The sequence below is a fragment of the Denticeps clupeoides genome, chromosome 12 (genome assembly GCF_900700375.1).
Source record: "Denticeps clupeoides chromosome 12, fDenClu1.1, whole genome shotgun sequence".
Classification (NCBI taxonomy): Eukaryota; Metazoa; Chordata; class Actinopteri; order Clupeiformes; family Denticipitidae; genus Denticeps; species Denticeps clupeoides.
Genome location: NC_041718.1, coordinates 18,146,876 through 18,170,965, shown reverse-complemented (window position 1 = coordinate 18,170,965; position 24,090 = coordinate 18,146,876). Strand labels below are relative to the sequence as shown.

Below are 24,090 nucleotides of genomic sequence, written 5' to 3'. Positions count from 1 at the left end.
ACTGCATCCATTCCTGTGGAGATAAGACTGCTTTCACGTGTGTGCAGCCATAGCAACACACCGCAGAAACTATGCTGCAGGGCATGGGGAACAATAAAGTTACAGAATATTTACTGAATTATAGAACTTCATACTTTTTCATTTATCATGGACATTCACTTATGTCCATGTTGCACAGCAGGAAAGAAGAAACTGGTTTGGTTCTATAGTTTAGACCAGCCCTACATTCTGAATGGGTTTATAATGGGTTTCTATAAAGCAGCATGTAAACGTTTGGGTACCATTGCTTAAAAATATCTGTGCTTAAGTTAAAAGTGAGAAATTCCTCTAATATTTTAAGCAATGTTACACTTTCATTCCATCAGTTACATGTACCCAAAATGCCCAAAAAGAGCCCAAAGCAAAACTTTTGGTCCCACAAACACAGTACTTTGTTATACCCATGTTGGCAAGCCTCACTGCTTTTTCTAGCACCTCTTACTTGGAAGGAATTTCACCCAGTAGTCCTTGCAGAAGGCTTCAAATTCTGCATGATTCTTGGATTGTGTATCAAGCACTGTTGTGACAAGAGTTTTAATGATGTTGTTCTAGGGTCCATCCTATTCTTTTTACACGTAATTTTATGGCATTTATCAGGTGGCATTATCCAGAGCGCCTTACAATCAGTAGGTACAGGGACAGTCCCCCTGGAGTCACTCAGGGTTAAGGGACTTGTTCAGGGACAAAATGGTACTAAGCAGGATTTGACTCTGTGGCCTTCTGGTTCACAGGTGAGTGTTTACCCAGTGATGATGTGCAATCTTTCTTCATGGACTACAGTACAGGCCAAACGTTTGGACACACCTTCTCATTCAATGTGTTTTCTTTATTTTCATGACCATTTACATTGGAAGATTCTCACTGAAGGCATCAAAACTATGAATGAACACATGTGGAGTTATGTACTTAACAAAAAAGGTGAAATAACTGAAAACATGTTTTATATTCTAGTTGCTTTGCACACTCTTGGCATTCTCTCGATGAGCTTCAAGAGGTCGTCACCTGAAATGGTTCTCCAACAGTCTTGAAGGAGTTCCCAGAGGTGTTTAGCACTTGTTGGCCTCTTTGTCTTCACTCTGCGGTCCAGCTCACCCCAAACCATCTGGATTGGGTTCAGGCCCTGTGACTGTGGAGGCCAGGTCTCCACTTTTTGTTAAGTACATAACTCCACATGACTCCACTACACATTGAATGAGAAGGTGCGTCCAAACTTTGAAAGCACACCTCTGTCTGTATGAACGGCAACATGGGCCAGAGGAGACACCTGCCGAGCACCAGGAGGTTGCATCTGCTGACCACGGACACAGCGGTGACAGCAGGATTTGTTCTGTGTTCCAGTTTCACACTGGCCTTTTGACTTTAACCTTGCGCCCTGACAGACGATAGCCCCACATTATCATTTGAAGATGTGCATTATTAACGCCGCCAGGGCAGCGACCAGTTCAAGCAGGTGGCTGAACCAGACCGGCCACTCTTACCTGGGATGGGGATGACCGGAATGCTCTCATTGGGCACAACTCTGGGAGAGCTGCTGTCCTCCACGTAGAAATGTGCCGTCTGGAAACACCTCCTGAGAAAAAGAAAAAGGAGGATGGGTTATAGAGTGAGGTGACGGGGAACAGAACGCAAAAGAAGAGTATTGAGGAGATGAAGGACCGCAGACAGAGAAAACGGAGGGAGAAGTCACACATCAGGATCTGTGAATAATGCATCAAGAACTGTCACCACAAACACCAAAGGTGACAATCCCCACTAAAGCAAACACAGATGGCGCTACAGGTGCGTGACAAGATCAAGGTGCACTTTGAACCGCTTTCGAAACGCCTAATGCAAACACGCGGGCCGTGGAACAGACAAATAGTCGGCGATTAAAAAACTTTATGCGAGTCATGCGCGTCGGCAGCAGCTGAAAATATTACAAAAAAAAGAAAGAAAGAAAGAAAGAAAGAAAGCGCAGCTCCCTTGTGCCTTTGATGGAGCAGAGCCCTGAGACAGGCCATACATAAGAGCGCACGGGACACGGGTCCTTCAGAAAGGATCAGGCTCGGAAAACACCGAGGCGCATCACAAACACCGACGTGAGACACTTCCACTCGTCGGCTCTCAACAGAGCTGTCAATCAAGCCACAAGATACCTAGTGCGGCGGGAGTTCCTGTAAGTGGTGGGTGGGGTTCCTGCTGCTCCTACCTGTACTTGATGCAGAGCAGGGAGCACAGGCTGGTCATTTCTAAGCGAGCGAGAAGGAGCCGCGGTGGAGCTGAGGCGTCCGCATGCTGCCGAGAGTGAGAGACTAGAGGGCGGGAAGGAGGAGACGAGGGAAGGGGTGGGCGTACCCCAGATGATGTCACGACTGGCCGCTCCACTTTTTAGCACCCCTGGCACTCGGACGGCATGGCTAGTCTGGTGGTGCGTCGAAAGCCAATCAAAGGCCCAGAGTCGCTCCCCGCCCTGTAGCACAATATCAGGTTAGTCGGACCAAAGGTCACGCTGGTCTGATCTGGGATCAGAGCTACTGGTGTGCAGCAACCGCGCCGAGCCAATGGGCTGTGAGGAGGGGAGAGGCCTAAAGGCTCCCCAATAGGATTAGGATTTCCCAACATTCCCCTCTCACGCCCCCCCCCGCCAACCCCTCCCAACTGCACCTGCTGCGACTCCCTGCCCCTCCCCCTGGCAGTCGGCTCCTTTGTTTGCACACTCTCTCTCTCTCCACACACTTTTCTGACTGGGCGACAGAGAGCGGAACAACCCGGTTACCGTCCCTCAACGGCAAAATCCGTTCAGGGCGTAGCGCTGAAATCCACCCCCACTGAACAGGTTGGTGCTGTAAAACGGGAACTGGGGTGAAAATTGTTGTCTTAATACGCCGTTTTAAAAAAAAATGTAACCACACAGGCCCGCGCAACAGATCATTAAAATAATGACATGTGAGTGTTGTATGACTGCAACAGGTTTCTCGAAACGTTGGGTGGCAGCGTACACACTTATAGACACACAGACCTGTTACGTTTATAGACCACAAAGCCGTAAATCTAACGCCTGATACTTCCAGTGCTCCCCTGGGCATGTGTCCTGACCATGTGTGGTTCCAGGAGCTCTGACCTTTTCACTAGTGACTGTATGAGAGAGTCAGAAAAAAATAAAAGTCTGAGTACAGCAAATCATTTCATAATTAATTTGGTGTCTACAGGAGCGGTTGGACGCCCACGATTGACCCCGTCCGCACCCCTCGCTCAGAGGAGACTACTGTCTGTTCTCCTCACCTCAGAGTGAGGGAGCTGCCCTGTCACCCCTACAACATCTCCTGCCCCGAGAGCAGCACACTGCTGCACACTGTCACACAGACACACACAGTCATAACACAGACACGCAAAACACAATAATGCACAATGCATGGGTCTGCAGATTAATGTGCATACATTTACATGGGAACATGCACACACACATGTAAACCTTTACAAACTCGAGAATGATTACACATCATGCATGGAAGTGCACAATGTACCAAAAACATATGTGTGTATGACACATAAACCTACCCCACAACAGACACACACACAGACCAACACACTGTCAGGATTAAGCCCCCCAGCATAGCTGGCGACCCGCAGAGTTCGTCGGAGCAGCTCGCCTGACCCCATGCGCCCTGCGGCATATGCAGCGCCTTGAGTCCCAACAGCAGCCTAGTGTGTGGACGCAGCTAATCTCCAGTCTCTCAGTCACCACTCCGCCCACTGGCGACAGGGGGTACTGCACGAACTGCCCTACATCTGTCTGGGGGCAGGGGGGGAGACAGGGGACAAGCTAATTCCCACGCCACAGTGCTGCCCGTTTCGGCACATCAGAGGCCATGCATTTTGGGTGTCAGAACTGTGCCTGACATTAATGAGTTCCCAAAGTGCTCTGTTAAAAGTTCTTTAATTGGATGGACGGGGGCAAGCACGCATGACCAGATAGAGACTTGCGCCGAAGGGCTTTCTAATGCTCCTGTAAAAGATGTCAAAAAGTCTGAAAAGGTGATGGAAATATTCATGTATGGTACCTACATTGATTGTCTGGGTATTACAATTCTGTCCTGGGCGAAGAACTAAAGTCCAAGTTCACTATATCACACCAATCAGTATTAAATGAAGTGATTTTATAGAGACAGTACTTACACTCACACTCCTCTCGTCCTTTAAATGACTTCGTAGCGCCATTCAACAGTCATTAAAATGCTTTGGCAGCAGGACAAACACACTTATCAACCAAATGACATTCAATATCTTAACCTTCATCTCTTATCAAATCCTAGAACTACCACTGTGTTCCCTGATTCAGACACTTCACCCGATAGTACCCCAAGGGGACTGAGCCTGTAAAGAGGGACACTGAATCACAGGAGAAAAAGGAACAAATGTAAATGCATCGTCGTCGATTTAGCGTTACTGCTGTGCACGACCCATTAGCACGTTCCATGCTTGATTTCATCTGCCACTTTTGCCACGATTTTCATTCATTGTGAAAATGTAATGTAAGGGCCTAGTAAGAGCTTGGAACTTGTTTCCTGTCCTTCAAAAATAATATTCTCGACTCCAGTCCACGGATCAAACAGCATATGTGAGTGAACGGATTTAAGTGATAAACAAAGCAATGTCTAATTATCCAGTGAGCAGCACTCGCAGTGACGGTGGCATACAGTGTGTCCTTGACAGAAATGAAAACACAGCTATCGCAGTGAAAATAGACTTTTAGAACACGCTCTACTTACGGCTAAACACACCTGCCGCAATGTGCCACAGAAACGTCCAGCTGGTGATGTGAGGACGTAGAACCATATAAGAATGCTCTGGCGGGGGCGTCGAGAGATGTGAGCGTGAACGTGGCATCATGACAGGGTCTCATCCACCGGCATTGTTTCTCGGAGGCCTTTCGGCAGGCCTGTAAATCTCGTTACAGCCACTTTCGCTGGGCCAGAGGTGTGTCCATGACAACAGGCCTCAGTCGTCGCTCTCCGCCTGACACTAATGGCCGAGCTGTGCTCTGGCGGAGGGAAGGCCAGCACCACCTTCCGTCTTGCTTACTGTCAGCACAGTCATCACGCCCCCTTAACCTGTGGCCATCTTTCTTCGGCGCCTCCATAAAGCTGCCAGCCACGGCCAGTGATGAACAGCCGGCCGAACTGCTGCGAATCGGCACCACTTTCTCCAGCGCCCCCGGGCCTAAACACACACGCGTCTCGGAACACACTTGCGATGATCGAAACTACACAGCCGTCTGGACAGGCTACATGCGCTTGCATTTGCCAAAGGAAAAAAAAAAGGAGTTGGGTTCAGAATTAATCTAATGGAATTTTCAGATCGGGTCCTAGTGAACGAGGGATTTTCAATGATGGACATTCTAAAGCACTTTTGTAAAGGTGATAGTGGCCAAGTGGATAACACATTTACTTATTCGCAAGACACTTTACCCTGAGTGTCTCCAGGGAGAATGTCCCTGTAGCTACTTACTTTATACCCCTCTGGATAAGGGGTCTGATAAATGCCATAAATTTTCCCAATTCAGTAATCAATACATACAGCAATGACGTTAGGCAGATCACACAATCTTAGTGAAAAGTGATTGCCATTGTGATATACAGCAGCACAGCACACGGTGTACGCAGTGAAATGTGTCCTCTGCATTTAACCCATCGCCCTTAGTGAGCAGTGGGCAGCCATGACAGGCACCCGGGGAGCAGTGTGTGGGGATGGTGCTTCGCTCAGTGGCACCTTGGCGGATCGGGATTTGAACTGGCAACCTTCTGATTACGGGGCCACTTTCTTAATCGCTAGGCCACCATTGCCCCCCATGAGGGATTATGTAATGGCTTTGAATGAAAGGTCTAATATAAGTACTTTCACACTAAGTGTGACCATATTTTGTAGGACAGATATAAAATCAAGACCCTAAACAAACCTATTCCTGTAGAAATGATCTCACTAGAGGAGCAATCATGACGTGTTGTCTCACCCCTAATTATAAAACTGTAACTAATCTTCTAAGCCTACACCTAATCCTAGCCCTAAACTAGTGTTTCACAATACTAATCGTGGAGGACATCCTGAGCCTTGCGAAGGCAGGGCTGGCACGATAACATTCTGATTGGGAAACAATGCCCTGAACAAAGCTCCTTTCTTTCAATAATATATCCTCACTTTCATTGATATATCATTAGAACACATTCAGAGACAAAAAAAAATGAAACACTCACCTCCAGTAGACCAGGACTGCCAGCAACAAGATGAGGCAGACAAAGGTGAGGGCCGAGACCACCACCAGTGGGATGATCCACTCCAGTCTTGCAGGCATCGGCAGCGGGTTCACGCCAGGCACCGTGTTCCTCTCTGGAAAACACAAACTCAGCCTGTTAGCACCATTCCACGTTTACTTCACCCATCTTCGCCAGGCTAGAAAGTGGCGACCTGACAGCATACGACTTGCCGGAAGTTTCTAAAAATAAAAAATCTGATTCATCCTACTTACGAACATTAAATAAAGGCATCAGTTTCATTCCACGTCACTTCCTCTGCACTACAACATGCAGTAGCTTCCTGGCTTAAGCTCAGAATATGTGTATGGATCTGTGTGTGCACATATTTATCTATGCCTGTCTGCATGTATAAGCAAACCAATCAGTGTGCAGTGGGCGGGTTTACTAATTCTGCATCACTATGGAGGTGTGCTCACCCAAAAAAGGCTTCCCAGGTTGGAGCATCATTATGGTGTGGCATAACAGAAAGTTCTATGCTCTATTTATATCATTTATATTTGCAATATTATGTGTGAAGGTGTGTGTGTGTTTGGTTACTGTGGATTCTGCCCATTCTGTCTGGGTCGATTTAACCCACAAGTTTCCAGCACTCACAACACACCTGAGCCTCCCCCCAGCCAACGCACCTTAGACTAACTAAACACTGAATAATCCGCACTGACCGGCTCTCTGGGAACTCGCGAGTCCTGCCACATACCAGAGCATCTGACGGCTGTGGAGTTCCAGGAGGCCATGACTTCTGCCCGAGTTTTCCAGATTTTTCCAAGCGACCCCCGGACAGAACGAGGAGCGCATGTCAATGTTGACGTGTTGATGCGTGCATGTGAGAGTGTCTAATGCAGGGGAGCAGTGAAGGTACAGATGCCATCACTAACACACACACACACACACACACACACACAGACCTAAAAAAATGTTTTTTTCCTCTCTCCCTACAGCTGTGTCTCTACTCTGTACTCATCTCCGTGGACCAGAAAGTAGGCCACTGCACCGCTTCAAAAGAGAAGGGGAGAGAGAGCGAGAGAGTGAGAGAGAGTAGACATGTAGAAGAATAGGATTGAGACAGAACTAAGGATGACAGAGGGGTGGGATTAGTATCAATAGGCTGGAAGGACAGCCTGAAGGAGTCAGTTGTTTATTGTAGTTGTGAAAGTTGAGAGGGCGGATCATGATAGAGGGGGGGAGACGACCGGAAGTTATAATGAAGTTGTGATGTGATGAAGAATGAAAGACTGATTATGAATTATGATGACTGTGGACTAAAAAATAAAAAACAAGTGAAAACGTTCACTAACATGCTTTGATCTGCTGCATCACATGTCTGTACATTTCATGCAAGATGCAATTCACACACTAAAGGTAGGGGGCAGTACTGGGATGTGATGTGTCAATAGTGACTAGATCTGAAATGAAAATGTGCAACTATGTACACAGTAATCCTCAACTCTACAATAAATGAATAAATACGCATGCACACAGATAGGTCATATTTCACAATTTAGTCGGTTGTTAAAAAGCAAGCTTAGATCCTATAACCTACGAAGAAATAGTTACTTCCTGATGGGAGTGCTGTCTTCACAGATTAAAATACCACCATCTACAGGACACAAGTTGTTGATGAGGATAATAATGACATAAATCATATGATCGTCCTACAATCACTACATCTCAGCCCAGCTACTGCTATTGCATTGTTTAACCAGCAACTCCGAGAACACCAAATAACGGAAGATCTTTTGAAAAAAGGTCTCCAGAATAGCAGTAGGGAAACAGAAATTGGAGAATCTGGGACAAATGACACACTTCTGGTGGCTCAACACCTTAGTGAGACACTTAATGTTGGGTTTTTGTCACCCCTCTTTACCGGTGGCCAGCTCAAGCCGGCTCAGCTCAAGCCTCGCAGCATGCTGCCGAGTCTCTTTATGTCAGCCCAATCAGGATGAATAAGACACCGTGGGCCTACAGATGAAGGGGAACACAATACATGTCAAGACGGTCTAGTTTCTGCACACACACACACACACACACACACACACACACACACGCACACGTGCGCTTGACAGGCCTCTGTCTCCCTCCGCAAGCTATCAGCTCCAGCTCAGACACACACTCATATCCGCTTGTGCTACTGTTCTGTAATCATTCAGCAATCACTGGCAGCCTGATTACCTCGCGTCAATATCGGCGGAGAGCAGGAGCGCCCGTCTCATGCCAGCCTGTGGGGTGGGGCCCGCGCTGTTGTGATAGGTGCCTATTGATCTGACACCCACGGCTTGATTATGCGCGATGGCGGTGATTGAGTGTGTTTGTGGCGCGGCGGTGTGTGATGCCCGCGTGTTTGTGTGTGAAGGCGCGGTTGCCTGAGGCGAGGGAGGTAATTATCGCCCGGCGAGGAGATAACAGGCAATCAGCGAGCACTTCTGAAGGCCCCACGTAGGACTGGGTGTCTGGGGCTTCGGCAGATGGCAGAGCGGCTTGCGTGGGATCGAGATATCGGGAGCCGGAGAGCGATGAGCCAAGAGCTGCCAGATCCAATCAGGGCGGTGCTGAGGACCCGGCGTGTCACCAAACGCCAAAGACTTTTCACAAAGTCTCAAAAAGCCCCACAGGCGCCCCACTGATTTACTTTAGAGTCGGAGCGACTGGGGTTTAGGGATGGGAATCATTCAAAATGTTTCAATACCAGATTGTCTTCAATACTGGCTGATGTACTTTTTAAAAATGTTTTAATCAATTTCAACAACAGCAACACCAAAATAAAATAAATATTACACAATTCCTATGGCACCCATTTTGTTTTTCTCTGTGCATTTTTCTTGAATATTAAATTTACTTTTAGAACTACGTGTACAGCTTATGCAACGCAGACTCTTTTCCATTTTCTGTGACATCATTAATAAAGAGGCTTTTGATTCAGACTAAACATATTTCTGCCATTTATCAGACGCCCTTATCCTTACAATCAGTAGTGACAGGGACAGTCCCCATGGAGACACACTACAAAAGTAGTAAGTGGGGTCATACAGAAAGTTGAAAACATGACAACATTTTGCTGTTTGGCTACTGGCATTTGGTACTGGAATGCGACCTTTTCACTTGGTACCACAGTGCCAGGCAGCACAGATGGGTACCCAGTGCCAGCGGGGTTCTGTCTGCTCACCTGTGTGAATAGAGAATGGCCAGCGCTTGTTCTCGCTGCCGGGCCTGGTGGTCTGCGAGGGGTTTCTGGGCGGCTGGATGCCCACTTCGTTCCACGTATTGCCGGTCGGGATGTAGTTCTGGTATTCCTCCGATTCCCCAGAGGGCGTTGCGTTAGATGGCTCCTCCCCGCCCTTTTGTCCTTTCTCTTTGGCAGTGGAATCGGGGGTTGCCATCGGCGGCTTTTTGGCCACAGAGCTGTTAGCTTGAGTATGAACCTCATCGGGTCCGGACTTCTTCTCCTTGCCCTCGGAACCGCCGTCTTCCTTCTCCTCCTCTTCCTCTCCCTCTTTCTCATCCTCCTCTCCTTCCCCCTTGCCGCCCTTCTCCCCTCTGTCCTCTGCGTGCTCATTGTCTTTGGTTGGGGTGTCGGTGTCAGTGGCCGGGGAGGCGGCTGCTTCATTAGAAGGCGGAGCCGGGTTGGCGGCGTTGGACGGCGCTCGGGTGGGCCAGACGGAGCTGGGGAACGAGGAAATGACCCCACCACTGAAGCCCAGTCCTGCCAGGAGAGTGCTGGTCACAACCGATGCCACCGTGGCCTGGCTTCCGCTGGAGGAGGGCCCGATGCCGGTTGCCATGGATACAAACGAAAAGGGGATGCCAGACGAGGTCCAGGTGGAGGAACCTGAGCTAATAGGAGCCATGTCTGCTGATGAGGCTGGAGATACGGTGGGCTGCACACAGAAAGGAGGAAAATTATGAATATTCCATCCCATCAACAGCCATACAAAAGTCTGGAGATGACATTTCACTTACTATTCCGGTTTTCACGATCCTCGTCCCTTCAAACATCCTTGTAGTGTTGGCTAAAATGGAAAACAGAACACAAGTCAAGCATTCAGCGTCCAGGCAGCAGGATGGAGCCGCCCCACAGAATCCTGGGATGCGCTGTTCACCTCTGAAGAGAATGCTCCTGCTGAAGTCACTGCTCAACTCGCTCCTGCACACGGCCTGCACTCTGAAGAGGTACAGCAGGTACGGCGACACCGGCGAGATGACGGCCTCCTGTTGAAACACACACACACACGTACAGAGTCAAACGCCGCCGCAGCGCCTCCTGCCGAGCCAAGGCCAAGAGTGGCGCATCCTTAAAGATGTGGCTGCGATGTACAATCCTGTTATCTTCTGAGGGGGGGGGGGCGTTGGCTCTGTTTGATTCGGGACACAAAAGGAGGATGCGATGCCGAAATGCCAGAGGCTGTTGTGGCGCCCCGCGGCGAGGAGACGCCACCGTTTACTCCACTTCAAAACAAACAAGCGCAGGCGGGAGGCAAAGGCGGCCTCGCCCCGGAGACTTTAACCCCGTCTCATTTCTTGCACAACACACACAGCATGACCCCCTCAGGAACAGGAGGCCGGAGAGGAGCAGGAAGCAGGCGAGAGCGCTCGGCCCTCCTCGCGGCCCTTTCGTTCCTGCCCAGCCTCTTTTATGGCGGTCGTCGTGTCAACAAGGGGACCGAAGCCGCGATTTTACGATATCGTTTCTCAGAGATGACTGACGCCGTACAAGTGCTTCTGAAAGTCTGCCACTCCACCGGCATCTAATAAGCGTTTTAATTTAGCACCCCGAGCGGCCGTTTTTGGAGCAGTTCGAGGGGCCACGTGGGGAGGGTGACGGCCGTGTAAAAGGACCAAGTTCCCAGTTACGCATCAAAAGCGCTCTATCGACGAGAGCCGATAAGGCAAAGCTGTAGGGACACTACATAGGGAGCGGCCGTGGAATTAACTTGCGTCCCCTGCACGTCCCTTCGTGCCAAGCCTCGCAGCCCAAGCCCCGCTTTAAGGTAATGGGGTTTGTTCTTTGTTCACTTCAGCCCTTTAGATTTATGCAAGTTCTGCACGGTTTAATTCTGTTAAGGGTCTCTTTTTTTATTTCCCCCCCCCCTCCCCAGCTTCTTGGTTGGATATTACAAGCGGGCGGCCGTAAAACTGGCAGCTCTTGAGTGCTTCCTCCATTGATTTCAGAGACGTCTTTTATAAAGCCTAGCCAGTCCCTAATGTGACCCAGATAGCACTGTCTTGGGAGGAAATTGAGAATAAAAATGGAAATGAAGGGCTGAAAAGAAAAAGAGGAAAGGGGTGAAGAGACAGAGGGATGAAGGAAGGACGCCCCTGGTGAGCTTGCATGGGGATATGTGATTCCATTAATGACTGAGCAGAGGACCACTTGGAAAGAAAAGACTGAAGTGAGTTCTGTGTTGTCCTGCAGCTTTTCCTGGGAATCACCAAAATGAAAACCCTTGGACTGTCCCCTTAGACTGAAGGACCACTGCAGACCAAGGACTGTGATGGAGCGTTTCATACCTGTATTCAAAGGTCCAAATTATTCAAACAATAAGAAATGACCTTCAAACCTGGCTTCATTAGGATACAGGTCGCTGTCACCATCATCAGGACACCAACTAAGGAGGATCTTTTGAAAGAAGAACAGAAACTTGAGAGCCTGGGACAAGGAACTGCAGAGATCTTCTGTTTGCTCACTACTGAGATACTTGTGAATGTACCCATCTCAGGACAATAGACATGCAGTCAACTTTTGAACTATGAAGTGTGAAGAATATACGATCTGTTGTCCGAATCAGTTAAAATGGTAAATAAAATGGTAATATCCATTCAGCTCCAGAGGGCAGGACGAGTTTAAACTCTACATAGAACAGGCGGCTTCATTCCACCCAGAGACGGATCAATAACTACAGGAAGCATTGGGTTGTAGCCACGGGTGCTTAAAGTTGCAATGGCAGTAATAGAGTCTGAAAAGGACAATTAAGTTTTTCACATGAGAGCATTGGGTGGCGCATAATGTTCTTTCGATGAATAAACCAAGTATGAAAATTGGCAAATCACCTGAGCGTCACAACTCCATGTTAAGAGTTCATTTGAATTTCTGTCTAATACCAGTGGAGGATCTGATAATGCTAGGTGTCGAAAGACGAGAGAAATAATTAAATTCTCATAGTATCAAGCGCTCAAACACAAAAAAGAGGCTTTTCTGATGACTGTTAGTATGAGAAAAAAAAACTTTGAGACAATCTTCAAATTGAACCTCATGCTGTGTGGAGCAGCAGTGCAGAAAATCTGAGAAACGTCTGCTGATGGTGGCGGTGCGATAGTAGGACTTTCAACGAGGATTATGAAGCCATGCTTCAATCCACATCAGAATTGACTTAATTAATAACAGGACTGACTTCTCTCAACACTTTTCCAAGATATTGTGGGCTCGACTTTAAAACGGCCATGCTTTGTGTAATTTGTACGTGATTCTTGAGGAGAATGTGAGCATTCATGTGGCCTCATGAATGGTGTAATTAACGGTCAGGATTACATTATGAAGAATGTCCAACAGGAGCATCTGGCATCCGGTTACAGGAGCCGCCTCCTGACCTCACATGCCTCGGGTGTGCACACGACCTCATGTGTAAATATGTGGATGTTCGAAGGTCTTCACATTTACAGAGAAGTGTTTTACAGGTTGTGTCTACTAATACTGATGGATGACATATTAAAGGAATAATATGAGCGAAGGGTAGGAATGAGGGTAGAAACGCAACACAGACTGAAGCTAATAGTAATGCCTTATTCTTATGCAACACACATGCTACTGTAATTATTAAAGTAAACAGTCAAAGTAATTGAACTAAGAACTACTGACAAGCTCAAGACTTTTAAGTTCTTCTGTTATAACCCTCAGGTGTCCAACTGAGGCCTACATGGGACAACATTCTGACACTAATCCTTGCAGGTGCCTCACCAGCTTCTGGTCGCTGTTCTTGACGTAGGTCTCCTCGAAGGACTCGTCGTTCTTAGTCCAGCTGTAGGATATGAGGAAGCTGATGATTGGCGGGTGGTAGATGAACTCGGGCCGGTTCCATCGCACCAACAGGGCCGTTTTATTCAGGGGCTGGACCTTCATGTTGATTGGAGGGCTGCTGCACACTGCAGATGACAGAAGAGAGGGGGAACGTGAGGTGAGCGACCACAATAAACACGGCGACCCGGGGAGTGGGCGGGGCGGCAAAACAGAGGTCGTCTGTTTTAATGCGAGCGTGACCACACAGATAAACAGGGAAAATGAATCCTATTACAGTTTAGGATGTCTGCCAGAGCTCAGCTTGTGTGTGTGTGTGTGTGTGTGTGTGTGTGTGGCCATGCTGATAAAAGGATGAGTGTGAGAGATAGCAGCAAACGTTGAAATACAGAAGACAAACAGATAAAGAGTGAGGGAAAGAGGGTGGGGCATAGGATGCATTTATAGCCGTGAGCCCGGCACTGAGTCATCAGGCTCTTTTCTACCTTCAGCAGTGCTAGTGTAAAATAATGCATAAGCTCATATATACCTGCCCCAGGACTATCCATCTTCCCGGGGTTATTTCCTTCCTCGGTCTGTTTGTGTATGTGTGTGTGTGTGTGTGTATTTGTGTCTGCAAGCTCATGACTCCTACACACACACACACACACACACACACATACACAAACATGTCAGCAGGTGCCCACTAGATGGCTCTGTTTGACAAGGCTGATTGTGTCCTTTAAAAAAAAAAAATGTAAAAAGGCATTTGTCCAGATTTCGTCACGCCTTCTACAAACACAAGCGCCATCCAAGTTGCCTGTAATCTCAAAAGCAGAAGGTGTTTAATCATTGAGCATGTCAGAAAGCTGAGCAACTCGCCCAGGTTTTTCAGCCACGACGCCCGTTTCTGTGGCCCACCAAGGTCCACCACGGGGGAACGCTTCTGCGATTAACAGTGCTAATTTCACTAATGGTATCTACACCTCATGTATTCCCAATAATAATGAGGGTAATTATAATTAAATATTGCAATGATACTGAACATATTGCATTTATTGGCTTGTGCGATGACTTTCATGCTTTCCACGATAAGCTGGTGTGTGTGTGCGCGTGTATTTGTGTGTGACTGTCCTCTGCAGCTGGAAAGCATGTCCTCTAGATAAGAGCGAGTGGCTCAGCCCCGGCTGTCAGTGGTGCAGGCTGAGCAGTGACGGTGTTATCAGGCAGAGAATGGGGCGCCGCGACCTGTCAATCCTCAGCGCCCGGCACCCCGAAGGGTTCGGCCCAGATGGGGACTCGCGGGCAGAGCCGACGCCCTCCCGGCTCAAAAAGGGAGGCATGGAGGAGGCATGCCGATGGTGGGAGAGGAAGTCGTCGGTGGCATGCCGGCATCCACACCATGATGGATGCTCTCTGGCAAGTTATACAAAAACACACATGCAGGCACTATTCATTTAGCACCAGCTCTCCAGCACACAGGTACATAGTGTACCTGCTGGCAGTGAATGATTGGAACCGGGGCTGGGGCAGGGATGGAACGGGTGCATGTGGCATCCTAATCCTGTCCCTTTAACACTACCGACACGCACATAAAACACACACACACACACTGGTAAGAGCCGCTCTCACAAAGTCATTAAAGGAAGGAGGTGGTGCGGGGGCCTTTTTTCTCCCGGCTGTTTGACCATGGAACCAGATTAATGTGAGACTGGGCCACGGGCTGTGGGGAGAGAGTGAAGAAGGGAAAGAGGAGAAGGGCTTCTCTGATGAGGTAAAAAAAAAAACAATATCTGACCTTGAGCAGCGTTCTTATAATGGGTTACACATTTAAATAACAAACTGGAATATGAATGCTAATGAGACAGGAAGTGATGCTGCGGCAGAAGTTATTGCACTTTGCTTTGATTTAGTGAAATGGTTTAATTTTATTTTTGCACAGCAGTAGATTGAACAGGCAGTTAAAATGGTCATCCTTTCAGTACCTATGCAGCCTAATTGAGAAAACATGTTCTGCTGCCAATGTTTAGAATTAATGGACCAATGGAGTTTCTTTGGATGCATGGGTGGAATAACACAATAGCTGCTTGTTATGTCGTAGCTGATGAGCCTTCATCCTTGAAGTATTTACAGCATTGAAATTACAATTACAGCCTCAAGTCTTTTTCAATATGATGCCACAAACATGGCACACCTATCCGTGGCCAGTTTCACCCATTCCTCTTTGCAGCACCTCTGAAGCTCCATCAGGTTGGATGGGAAATGTCAGTGCACGGCCATTTTAAGACATTCAGAGATGTTCAATCGGATTCAAGTAGCGTTGTTGTCCTGTTGAAAATCTAGACTGTCACAGTCTGAAATCTAGAGTGCTCTTGAGCAGGTTTTCATCCAGGATGTCTCTGTACAGTCATGTTTCCCTCTATCCTGACTAGTCTCCCAGTCCCTGCAGCTGAAAAACATACCCACAGCATGATGCTGCCACCACCATGCTTCACTGTAGGGATGGTATTGGCCTGGTTTCCTCTGAATGTGACGCCTGGCATTCCCACCAAAGAGTTTAATCTTTGTCTCATCAGTCCAAAGAGTTTCTAAGGGTCTAAGAGTCCTTCAGGTGCCTTTTGGCAAATTCCAGACGGGCTGCCATGTGGCTTTTTTGTTTTGTAAGTCGCTCTGGATAAGGGCATCTGCCAAATGCCTTAAATGTAAAATGTAAATCACTTCACTTTCACTTAAGTTCACTTTCTCATTTGATGAAACCTCAAGTAAACTGTTTTCATGCCATTAAGGGGTACTGTGTGTAGAATTAAAACATAGTAATTATGTGATTTTTTTCCAACTCTGCCTGGCATTAGTCTGGAAGCCAAAGACTATTAGATGGAATTTATGCCAGCCTACAGTATTTAAAAAAAAAAAAATGTTTATACGATTACATATACTTTACACTTACATTCATAGCATATTGTAAATGCCCTTATTCAGAGTGACTTACAATCAGAAGTTACAGGGACAGCCCCCCTGGAGACACTCTTGCTTAAGTGTTTTGCTCGGGGACACAATGGTAGTAAGTGGGGTTTGAACCTGTGACTTTGTTGTCTTCTAGTTCTTCATATAACTTTTTCTTGCATCAGTAATTTTTTTCCTTTCAGCATTCTATTTTTTGCTTAGTATTAGAAAGGTTTTGTGCCTTACATGAATGCAAACGATCCAAAGTACAAAATTAGGTAAACATGGTAAACTGTTCATTTAAGAGAGACGACTATTTATGCTACTTCAATAAGAATGGTAATTACAGGAGGAAAAAAGAGGAGCACACACTTGTTCCAAAATACAAAGAAAGTTTTTTTTCCACCTCTTTAGACATAAGTGAAGTACTGCAGAGAGGCAAATGTTAAACCACAGTACTGCACACAGGCATAATCCAGTGTGGCTTTTTTACTGATCAGTTATGAAATAATCTTTTCTGGCAAAAAAAATAAAAAATCCATGAAAGCTAAATCCATCTCCAAGACTCCCTCTGCGCGATTCTATTTTTAGGCCGAATAGAACAATTACACACCATCTCTTACAATTAAGGCTCTTCCATTTCATTATTCTTCTGGGGGTGACAGCACACAGTATCGCCAATCAATTTTGTATGCCAAAATAAAAAAAAAGAATAACCATTGAGCAGTAATAAGGGAATCTTGTAAGCACTTTTATGGATTTCAGGATTATTTCACAGTCCAAAATTTTAACGACAAAAAGAATGTGTGCTTCAGGGCATAGTAAAAAACAAAACAAAAGAAAACATATTATATGTTATACATATGTTTTTTTTATATATATCATCAATTCTAATATAGATATAACTATACAACTACAACTATAACTACTGTAACTCCTGCAGACTGTGATCGTAATAATACAGTAACTACAGGTGATACTGCATCTACAGTAACAATATCTATATACATATAACTATATAACTACAACTACAACTACTGTAACTCCTGCAGACTGTGATTCTGACACTAGAGTAACTACAGGTGATACTGCATCTACAGTAACTATAAATATATACATATAACTATATAACTACAACTACTGTAAATCCTGCAGACTGTGATCGTAATAATACAGTAACTACAGCTGATAATGCATCTACAGTAACAATAACTATATACATATAACTATATAACTACAACAATAACTACTGTAACTCCTGCAGACTGTGACCCTTATACTACAGTAACTGCAGCTGATACTGCATCTACAGTGACAATAACTATATACATATAACTATATAACTACAACAATAACTACTGTAACTCCTGCAGACTGTGAATCTGACACTACAGTAACTACAGCTGATACTGCATCTACAGTAACTATAACTATATACATATAACTATATAACTACAACTACTGTAACTCCTGCAGACTGTGATTCTGACACTAGAGTAACTACAGCTGATACTGCATCTACAGTAACAATAACTATATACATATAACTATATAACTAAAACTACAACTACTGTAACTCCTGCAGACTGTGATTCTGACACTAGAGTAACTACAGCTGATACTGCATCTACAGTAACTATAAATATATACATATAACTATATAACTGAACTACAACTACTGTAACTCCTGCAGACTGTGATCGTAATAATACAGTAACTACAGCTGATACTGCATCTACAGTAACAATAACTATATACATATAACTATATAACTACAACAATAACTACTGTAACTCCTGCAGACTGTGACCCTTATACTACAGTAACTGCAGCTGATCGTGCAATCTACAGTAACAATAACTATATACATATAACTATACAACTACATCAATAATTACTGTAACTCCTGCAGACTGTGATCGTAATAATACAGTAACTACAGGTGATACTGCATCTACAGTAACAATAACTATATACATATAACTATACAACTACATCAATAACTACTGTAACTCCTGCAGACTGTGATCGTAATAATACAGTAACTACAGGTGATACTGCATCTACAGTAACAATAACTATATACATATAACTATACAACTACATCAATAACTACTGTAACTCCTGCAGACTGTGATCCTAATACTGCAGTAACTACAGCTGATACTGCATCTACAGTAACAATAACTATATACATATAACTATATAACTACAACAATAACTACTGTAACTCCTGCAGACTGTGAATCTGACACTACAGTAACTACAGCTGATACTGCATCTACAGTAACAATAACTATATACATATAACTATATAACTACAACAATAACTACTGTAACTCCTGCAGACTGTGATCCTAATACTACAGTAACTACAGGTGATACTGCATCTACAGTAACAATAACTATATACATATAACTATATAACTACAACTACTGTAACCCTGCAGACTGTTATCCTAATACTGCAGTAACTACAGCTGATACTGCATCTACAGTAACAATAACTATATACATATAACTATATAACTACAACTACTGTAACTCCTGCAGACTGTGAATCTGACACTACAGTAACTACAGCTGATACTGCATCTACAGTAACAATAACTATATACATATAACTATACAACTACATCAATAATTACTGTAACTCCTACATTCTGACACTACAGTAACTACAGCTGCATATATACATATAACTTTAGACTGTGTTGTTTATATTTATGTATTATATTTTTAGGTTTATATTTTCTTTAGTACAAGCACCAGCGCTCATAGAGTAAGGTCTCTCACCTTAACTACAACTGTCAATGCTAATGCACCTACACCAACTACAGCTGCCACTGCTGTCTCTGCTCTCTGCCACCATCAATGCTGCTGCTGCTCCAGCTCTAGCTCCTGGCTTGATTTGATGGAGTCCTGTAATTCGTCAGCGGCACTGTGAGAGCTGTGGCAGCACTCTGGCCCCTGCCATGCTACTCTCCAGTGGCTTTATTGACGTGCGGCTGTTAAGAATGTCTGTAGTATTGTGATTTTCAATTTTGGTGCAGTGATGCTTAAGTGAAGGGCATGGGGGGGGGGCTATATAGGCAGATATATATCTGTCGATATATATACACACACACACACACACACACACACACACACACACACACATATATATATATATATCTGTATATAAATACTCTGTTGAGTGTGAGCAGGTCTGCAGACATGCTGTTGTAATGACAGGCCGCAGAGCAGAGCGAATGGTGGCATATGGCGCGTGCCTCCGAAGAGGTGTCATTATGCCACTCGTCTTTACTCGGCTATTTTCCTGCTCATTTCTCCGAGCTGTCTGTCAGGCGCACCCTCCCAGGAAATATGCAGGACTGCAGCTTTCAAGGGCACGACTCACGCAGCCCTCTGCTGATGAGCTACGCGCTTCCATTTTTTCTTCCTTCTCCCTTTCTTCCACCTTCCAATTTTTAATTACCGGAATTGTTTCGAAGTCTAAAAAAAAGGAGCAGGAGGTAAAAGGCTGGTCTGCATGCATTAAGGGAATAGTCAATGACAGCTCCAGGGCTTGGCAAGGCCGCCGGGAGGCATAGCGCGTGAAGCAGCACATGCGTGCTGGCGTGCCGGGAGACGTAATGAGTCGGCGTGCAGCCGAGCACTCATGTTGTCGGAGTGGTCCGCAGCGCATACGGCCAAACCAAGTGCTGGAGAAAATCGCCGCCTCCGAGTGGCCCTTATGGGAAAGCACGAACGGTTTATGAGCGGGCATAAATAATCTCCTCACATTTACAGGTATTAAAAAGAGGGGGGAAGGCGTGGAAAAAGCTAGTAGCCTGTGTAAGGCAATAAATCTCATCAAATTTAGTACCCCTCGAACCCAACCCGGTGGAATTAAGACCAGTGGTACCCAAACTGGCGGCTGGAGATGCTTGGCTCTTTTGAGGGCAAGTACGATAACATTTATTTTACACCCCATTCGTGTCATTGGACGCTATTTTAAACTGTATCATCAGAATACACAGAACTTGATAAAACTGTTTTTTTCTGTTTCCCAGAATTCAATCTTTAATGATTATTTTGTTTAAGGCCCCATTGACACGAAAATGCTTTCCTCTAAAATGGGTGTTTGGTTTCTAAAAAATTTGCATTCATACGGGAGCTTAATCTGATTTTTCATCCACACGGAGACACAGAGAACAGTGTCTCGTTTTCCTCTACTTTTCTTTCCACACTAATAAGCGTAAAGAGAAATTCACACTGGAACCTATTCTAGAAAATAACCTTTCTGGGTTCTGCAGTTTCCGTGTGAAAGCAACGCCAGATCGGATAGAAATTTTCCAGTTTTTCTAGAAAAAAGTTGTTGTGTCTACGGGGCCAAAAACAGGAGGAATCAACAAGACTAACTATTCTGTTCATTGATACATTTAGCAATCACAGTTTTGTAGAGAGTTTAAAAAACATATTACATTTATACTGTTTGGTGCTGTAGACCCGCCTACCTTTGGAGTCCTCGGTAATATATGGGCTATCGAGGCTGTCCGTCAAGTCAGGCAACCAAGCGTCTTTGACGGCTGATTTGAAGACCTCCCGGTTGTCGAGGCTCTGCAGTGGTCGGAAGTTGTTTCTCAGGTACTCGACGGACTTAACGTGGTCCTGCTGCTCCGTGGTGAATATGGAGTAGAAGGCCTCCAGCTGTGAATTGGTTAAAAGGCATGGTGAAGGTGAATGCCCTGCTTGTTTTGGCCATATAAAGCACACGCGGTTGCATTCATGCTAAATAATTATTCTGCATAGGTCCCTTAAGTAGCACAACAACCTTAGTAACCATAGTAACATGCTAAAAGAATAGGGTCTAAAATATGGTTCTATAATAGCCTATATTGTCAATGTTGCTATAAAAATATTCATCACATAAATGCATGCGCCATTTTAGTACAGGATTGAAAAAAATCTTCTATAACCTCCATCCTATAAATAGCGTGCTTGTTTTATATGAGTCATCTCCCTCCATGATGCCCATTTCCCGAAAACTGTGAGAAGTGCTTTTGCCTCGAGGTGGCGAACCGACCTGCGCACTGAACTGTTCCAGGCCAATAAAGGCAAACTGTGCATGAGACAAACAGGAAAACAAGAGCAGTGCTTCGACCAGGGTCTCAACGTGGGCAGTAGCCTGGTGGTCAGATAGATGAACGCAAGGCATGGTGTAACAGAATTAGACTGGGATTGCCGCACCAAAGTAATTCCCGGAAAAGTTCTTGTGCATCTGATGATGATGATGATGATCATCATCATCATCATCTGAGCATTGCTTGTATTACGGGTAAAGCGAGGCAGCTGGTGTGTGGGTTCTCATTAGCCCCACGTGGGAATCCATCCCCAGCATCGGAGAAAGGAGGCGGGGACAAACACACCACTGGTTGGGCGTCTCTGCTATATTCCGTCTCCGGGGCATGTTCATTAAGAGGGGAGGGAGGTGTGTGTTTGCGAGCCAGAACCCCACGAGCTACAGCAGAAAGGGGTTGGTGTAGAAGCGGCATGTAAAAATACCCTCTACACCGTTCCAGAGCCTTTAAGCGCAAGATCAGCAGCCTCCGACTGTTCCTCTACAAATCCTGACGCTAGCCTGTGGTGCTGGAACGTAGTGCTCACCGACTGTACGCTGTAGTGTTTCATCAGCCTGGGACAGAGAGGGGGATTCGTATATCAAGGCCCAATCTGGTAATCCCTAACGTGGCAACAGCCCCTTCAAAACAGATCATTGGGATAGAAATCTTGCCTGGGCCCATGCTTCGGATTCCCGCGATTTTGGGCACAAAACCACGACGACTGAGATTGAAGCACAATCCTGGTTGAGAAACCACGGAAACAGGCCAGCATCGGCCACCAGGGTGCAAGGTGCGTCCACGCCACGTCCAGATGCTACAAATGGAAGCATTTTAGGAGGCGCTGTTCTTGCAGAGTGGCCGAGCATCGATCTGCTCTTAAAAGCCACCCCTGAGCTACGTCTGTCACTACCGATGACCTACTTTCGTGACTGATCAAGAACAAAGGAGCAGAGTGAGAGAGGGAGAGAGAGAGAGAGAGAATCCTCTCCTCTTTTATGCTCCCTTTTATCTCCCTTAGTGATGTTTCCTTTCAGCGAGGAAAACACACATGGAAAAGAGGTAACAATGGAACACAAAGCAGTGCTTAATACATGAAAAACCCACTAATGGCTGTGTGATTGACACCCGAAGGAAAGGAAAGGCAGCGATGGGGGAAAAAAGACACGTGGCGGCCGTTTGATAGCTCCCAATTAATCCAAGGTTTTTCCGTGTCTGATGTCACCGCGTCGACTCGACCTTTTATGTGCGGCGAGACGGCAGCGCACAAAGCCTGGCTGATGGAGGCATATTAAATGCAGAGCGAAGTTTAACCAAGCCGAGACACAGACTATCGAGTGTGCTTTCTGGTTGGTTCTAGAGCGTTACGTCAGAGCGGATTGCGCTAAGTACCGGGCCATTTTTGCCGTGTTTAAATCCAACAGTTACTTTACTTTACATTCTTTACTTTACTTTACTTGGCAGATGCTTTTATCCAAAGCGACTTGCAGGAGGAAGACACTAGCAATTCTCATAGATTCTGAGTTAAAAAACTAAGAGCCCTGATAAAGCCGAACTTTGAGGGCTAGACGAACATTTTATTTTTGTTATTTTTTGTGAGTGTGTGTGTGTTAGACTCATTTGAAATACTTTTTAAACAAGTGGGTTTTCATAATGTTTCTTAAAGGTGGTCGAATGGTTGTTCCACCAGCCAGAGACGACCAAGGAGAATAGAGTCGATTGGGATCGGAGACCGCGTGAACAGGGAATGCCGGTTGTTGGCATGGCATGGCAGCTGGGGGATTTGGACCCTTACGGCCCGCCGTATGAAAGGGAAATGTGTGTGTTCTGGCTGAGGGGAGGCGCTCTCACTGTGCCGAGGCTTGCCTGCCAGCTCTGGCTCCCAAACCCCCCCCCCAAAAACAAAAAAAAAACGACCCATTTCGGACCCGCCGAGGAAGGCGGGGGGGAAGGCGCCCGGCCACCCAGCAGCACCGCTGCTCGTCCGCACTCTCGACAAACAAACAGAGCGCTTCATCTGCATTCTGCTGCACCGCTAAGTAAACTCATTTGGACTCATTAGGATTTAAGTCAGCCAAATGTTTTCCTGAGCCGAAGAGGAATGCCAAGGCCCGGCTCATCTAGTTAACGTCGAGGCGCTTGGCTCCGCTCGCCTCGCTCGTTCCGATTGTATAACCTGGCGCGCTGCGCACGTCGGACGGGTTCGCCTCATCGGCTCGCGGTGTGCGATAATGCTGCCTGGGGGAGTCGTGAGGCCGGCGAGGGGGGGCGCGGCGCGGCGCCGGACTGCCGGGGACTCACCTGTTTGTACGACACAAACACGGGCCGACTGAAGACGATCCACTCCACCACTTTGCTGCAGGGCGGCGTGGTGAGGGAGCCGATGTAGCGGTAGTAGCTCCCCAGGGACGATGGCAGCAGGTCTCTCAGAACAAAGGGCTCCAGGAAAGTCTCTTTTTCTGTGTAGAAGAAAAGAAAAGACAGAAGAAAGAGACAGATGTTGTGCTACGTGCTGTGAACTGGGCCAGCTTCATCATTAAACCTCAGCATGATGTGCCATTATCAAATATTGGCAGCTCTTTACTGTATTATATTAAATCGAGGCCGATTCGGCATTAATAAGTGTCGTCTTTACAAAAGCCCCGGCACGGTTTCAGTAGAAATAAAATCTGGAGCCAAAGATGGAAACTACGAGGCGCTTCCAAGCTCTAGATAAAGTCTCGGCGTCGGGGCG

At 46.2% G+C, this 24,090-nt stretch overlaps 1 protein-coding gene and 1 long non-coding RNA gene across 3 annotated transcripts in view; one reads left to right on the top strand and one right to left on the bottom strand.

Moving 5' to 3' along the window:
* The window catches only part of ptprga (protein tyrosine phosphatase receptor type Ga), a 174,735-nt gene that overhangs the window by 16,510 nt on the left and 134,135 nt on the right, over nt 1–24,090 (bottom strand). Inside the window, exons 7-16 of one of the 2 annotated variants that reach the window (XM_028997728.1) lie at nt 23,658–23,815; nt 20,754–20,946; nt 13,276–13,460; nt 10,424–10,532; nt 10,284–10,333; nt 9,490–10,201; nt 6,270–6,402; nt 6,148–6,156; nt 2,228–2,257; nt 1,518–1,609 (exon numbers count right to left, since the gene is read on the bottom strand). In XM_028997728.1, the coding sequence (XP_028853561.1) occupies nt 1,518–1,609; nt 2,228–2,257; nt 6,148–6,156; nt 6,270–6,402; nt 9,490–10,201; nt 10,284–10,333; nt 10,424–10,532; nt 13,276–13,460; nt 20,754–20,946; nt 23,658–23,815 (1,671 nt within the window). The remainder of the gene's footprint in view (nt 1–1,517; nt 1,610–2,227; nt 2,258–6,147; nt 6,157–6,269; nt 6,403–9,489; nt 10,202–10,283; nt 10,334–10,423; nt 10,533–13,275; nt 13,461–20,753; nt 20,947–23,657; nt 23,816–24,090) is intronic. The other variant, XM_028997727.1, reaches the window with a different exon arrangement.
* Nucleotides 15,002–24,090, top strand: part of LOC114800402 (uncharacterized) — a 38,066-nt gene continuing 28,977 nt past the window's right edge. The window contains exon 1 of the long non-coding RNA XR_003751385.1: nt 15,002–15,085. This is a non-coding gene — a long non-coding RNA (uncharacterized LOC114800402). The remainder of the gene's footprint in view (nt 15,086–24,090) is intronic.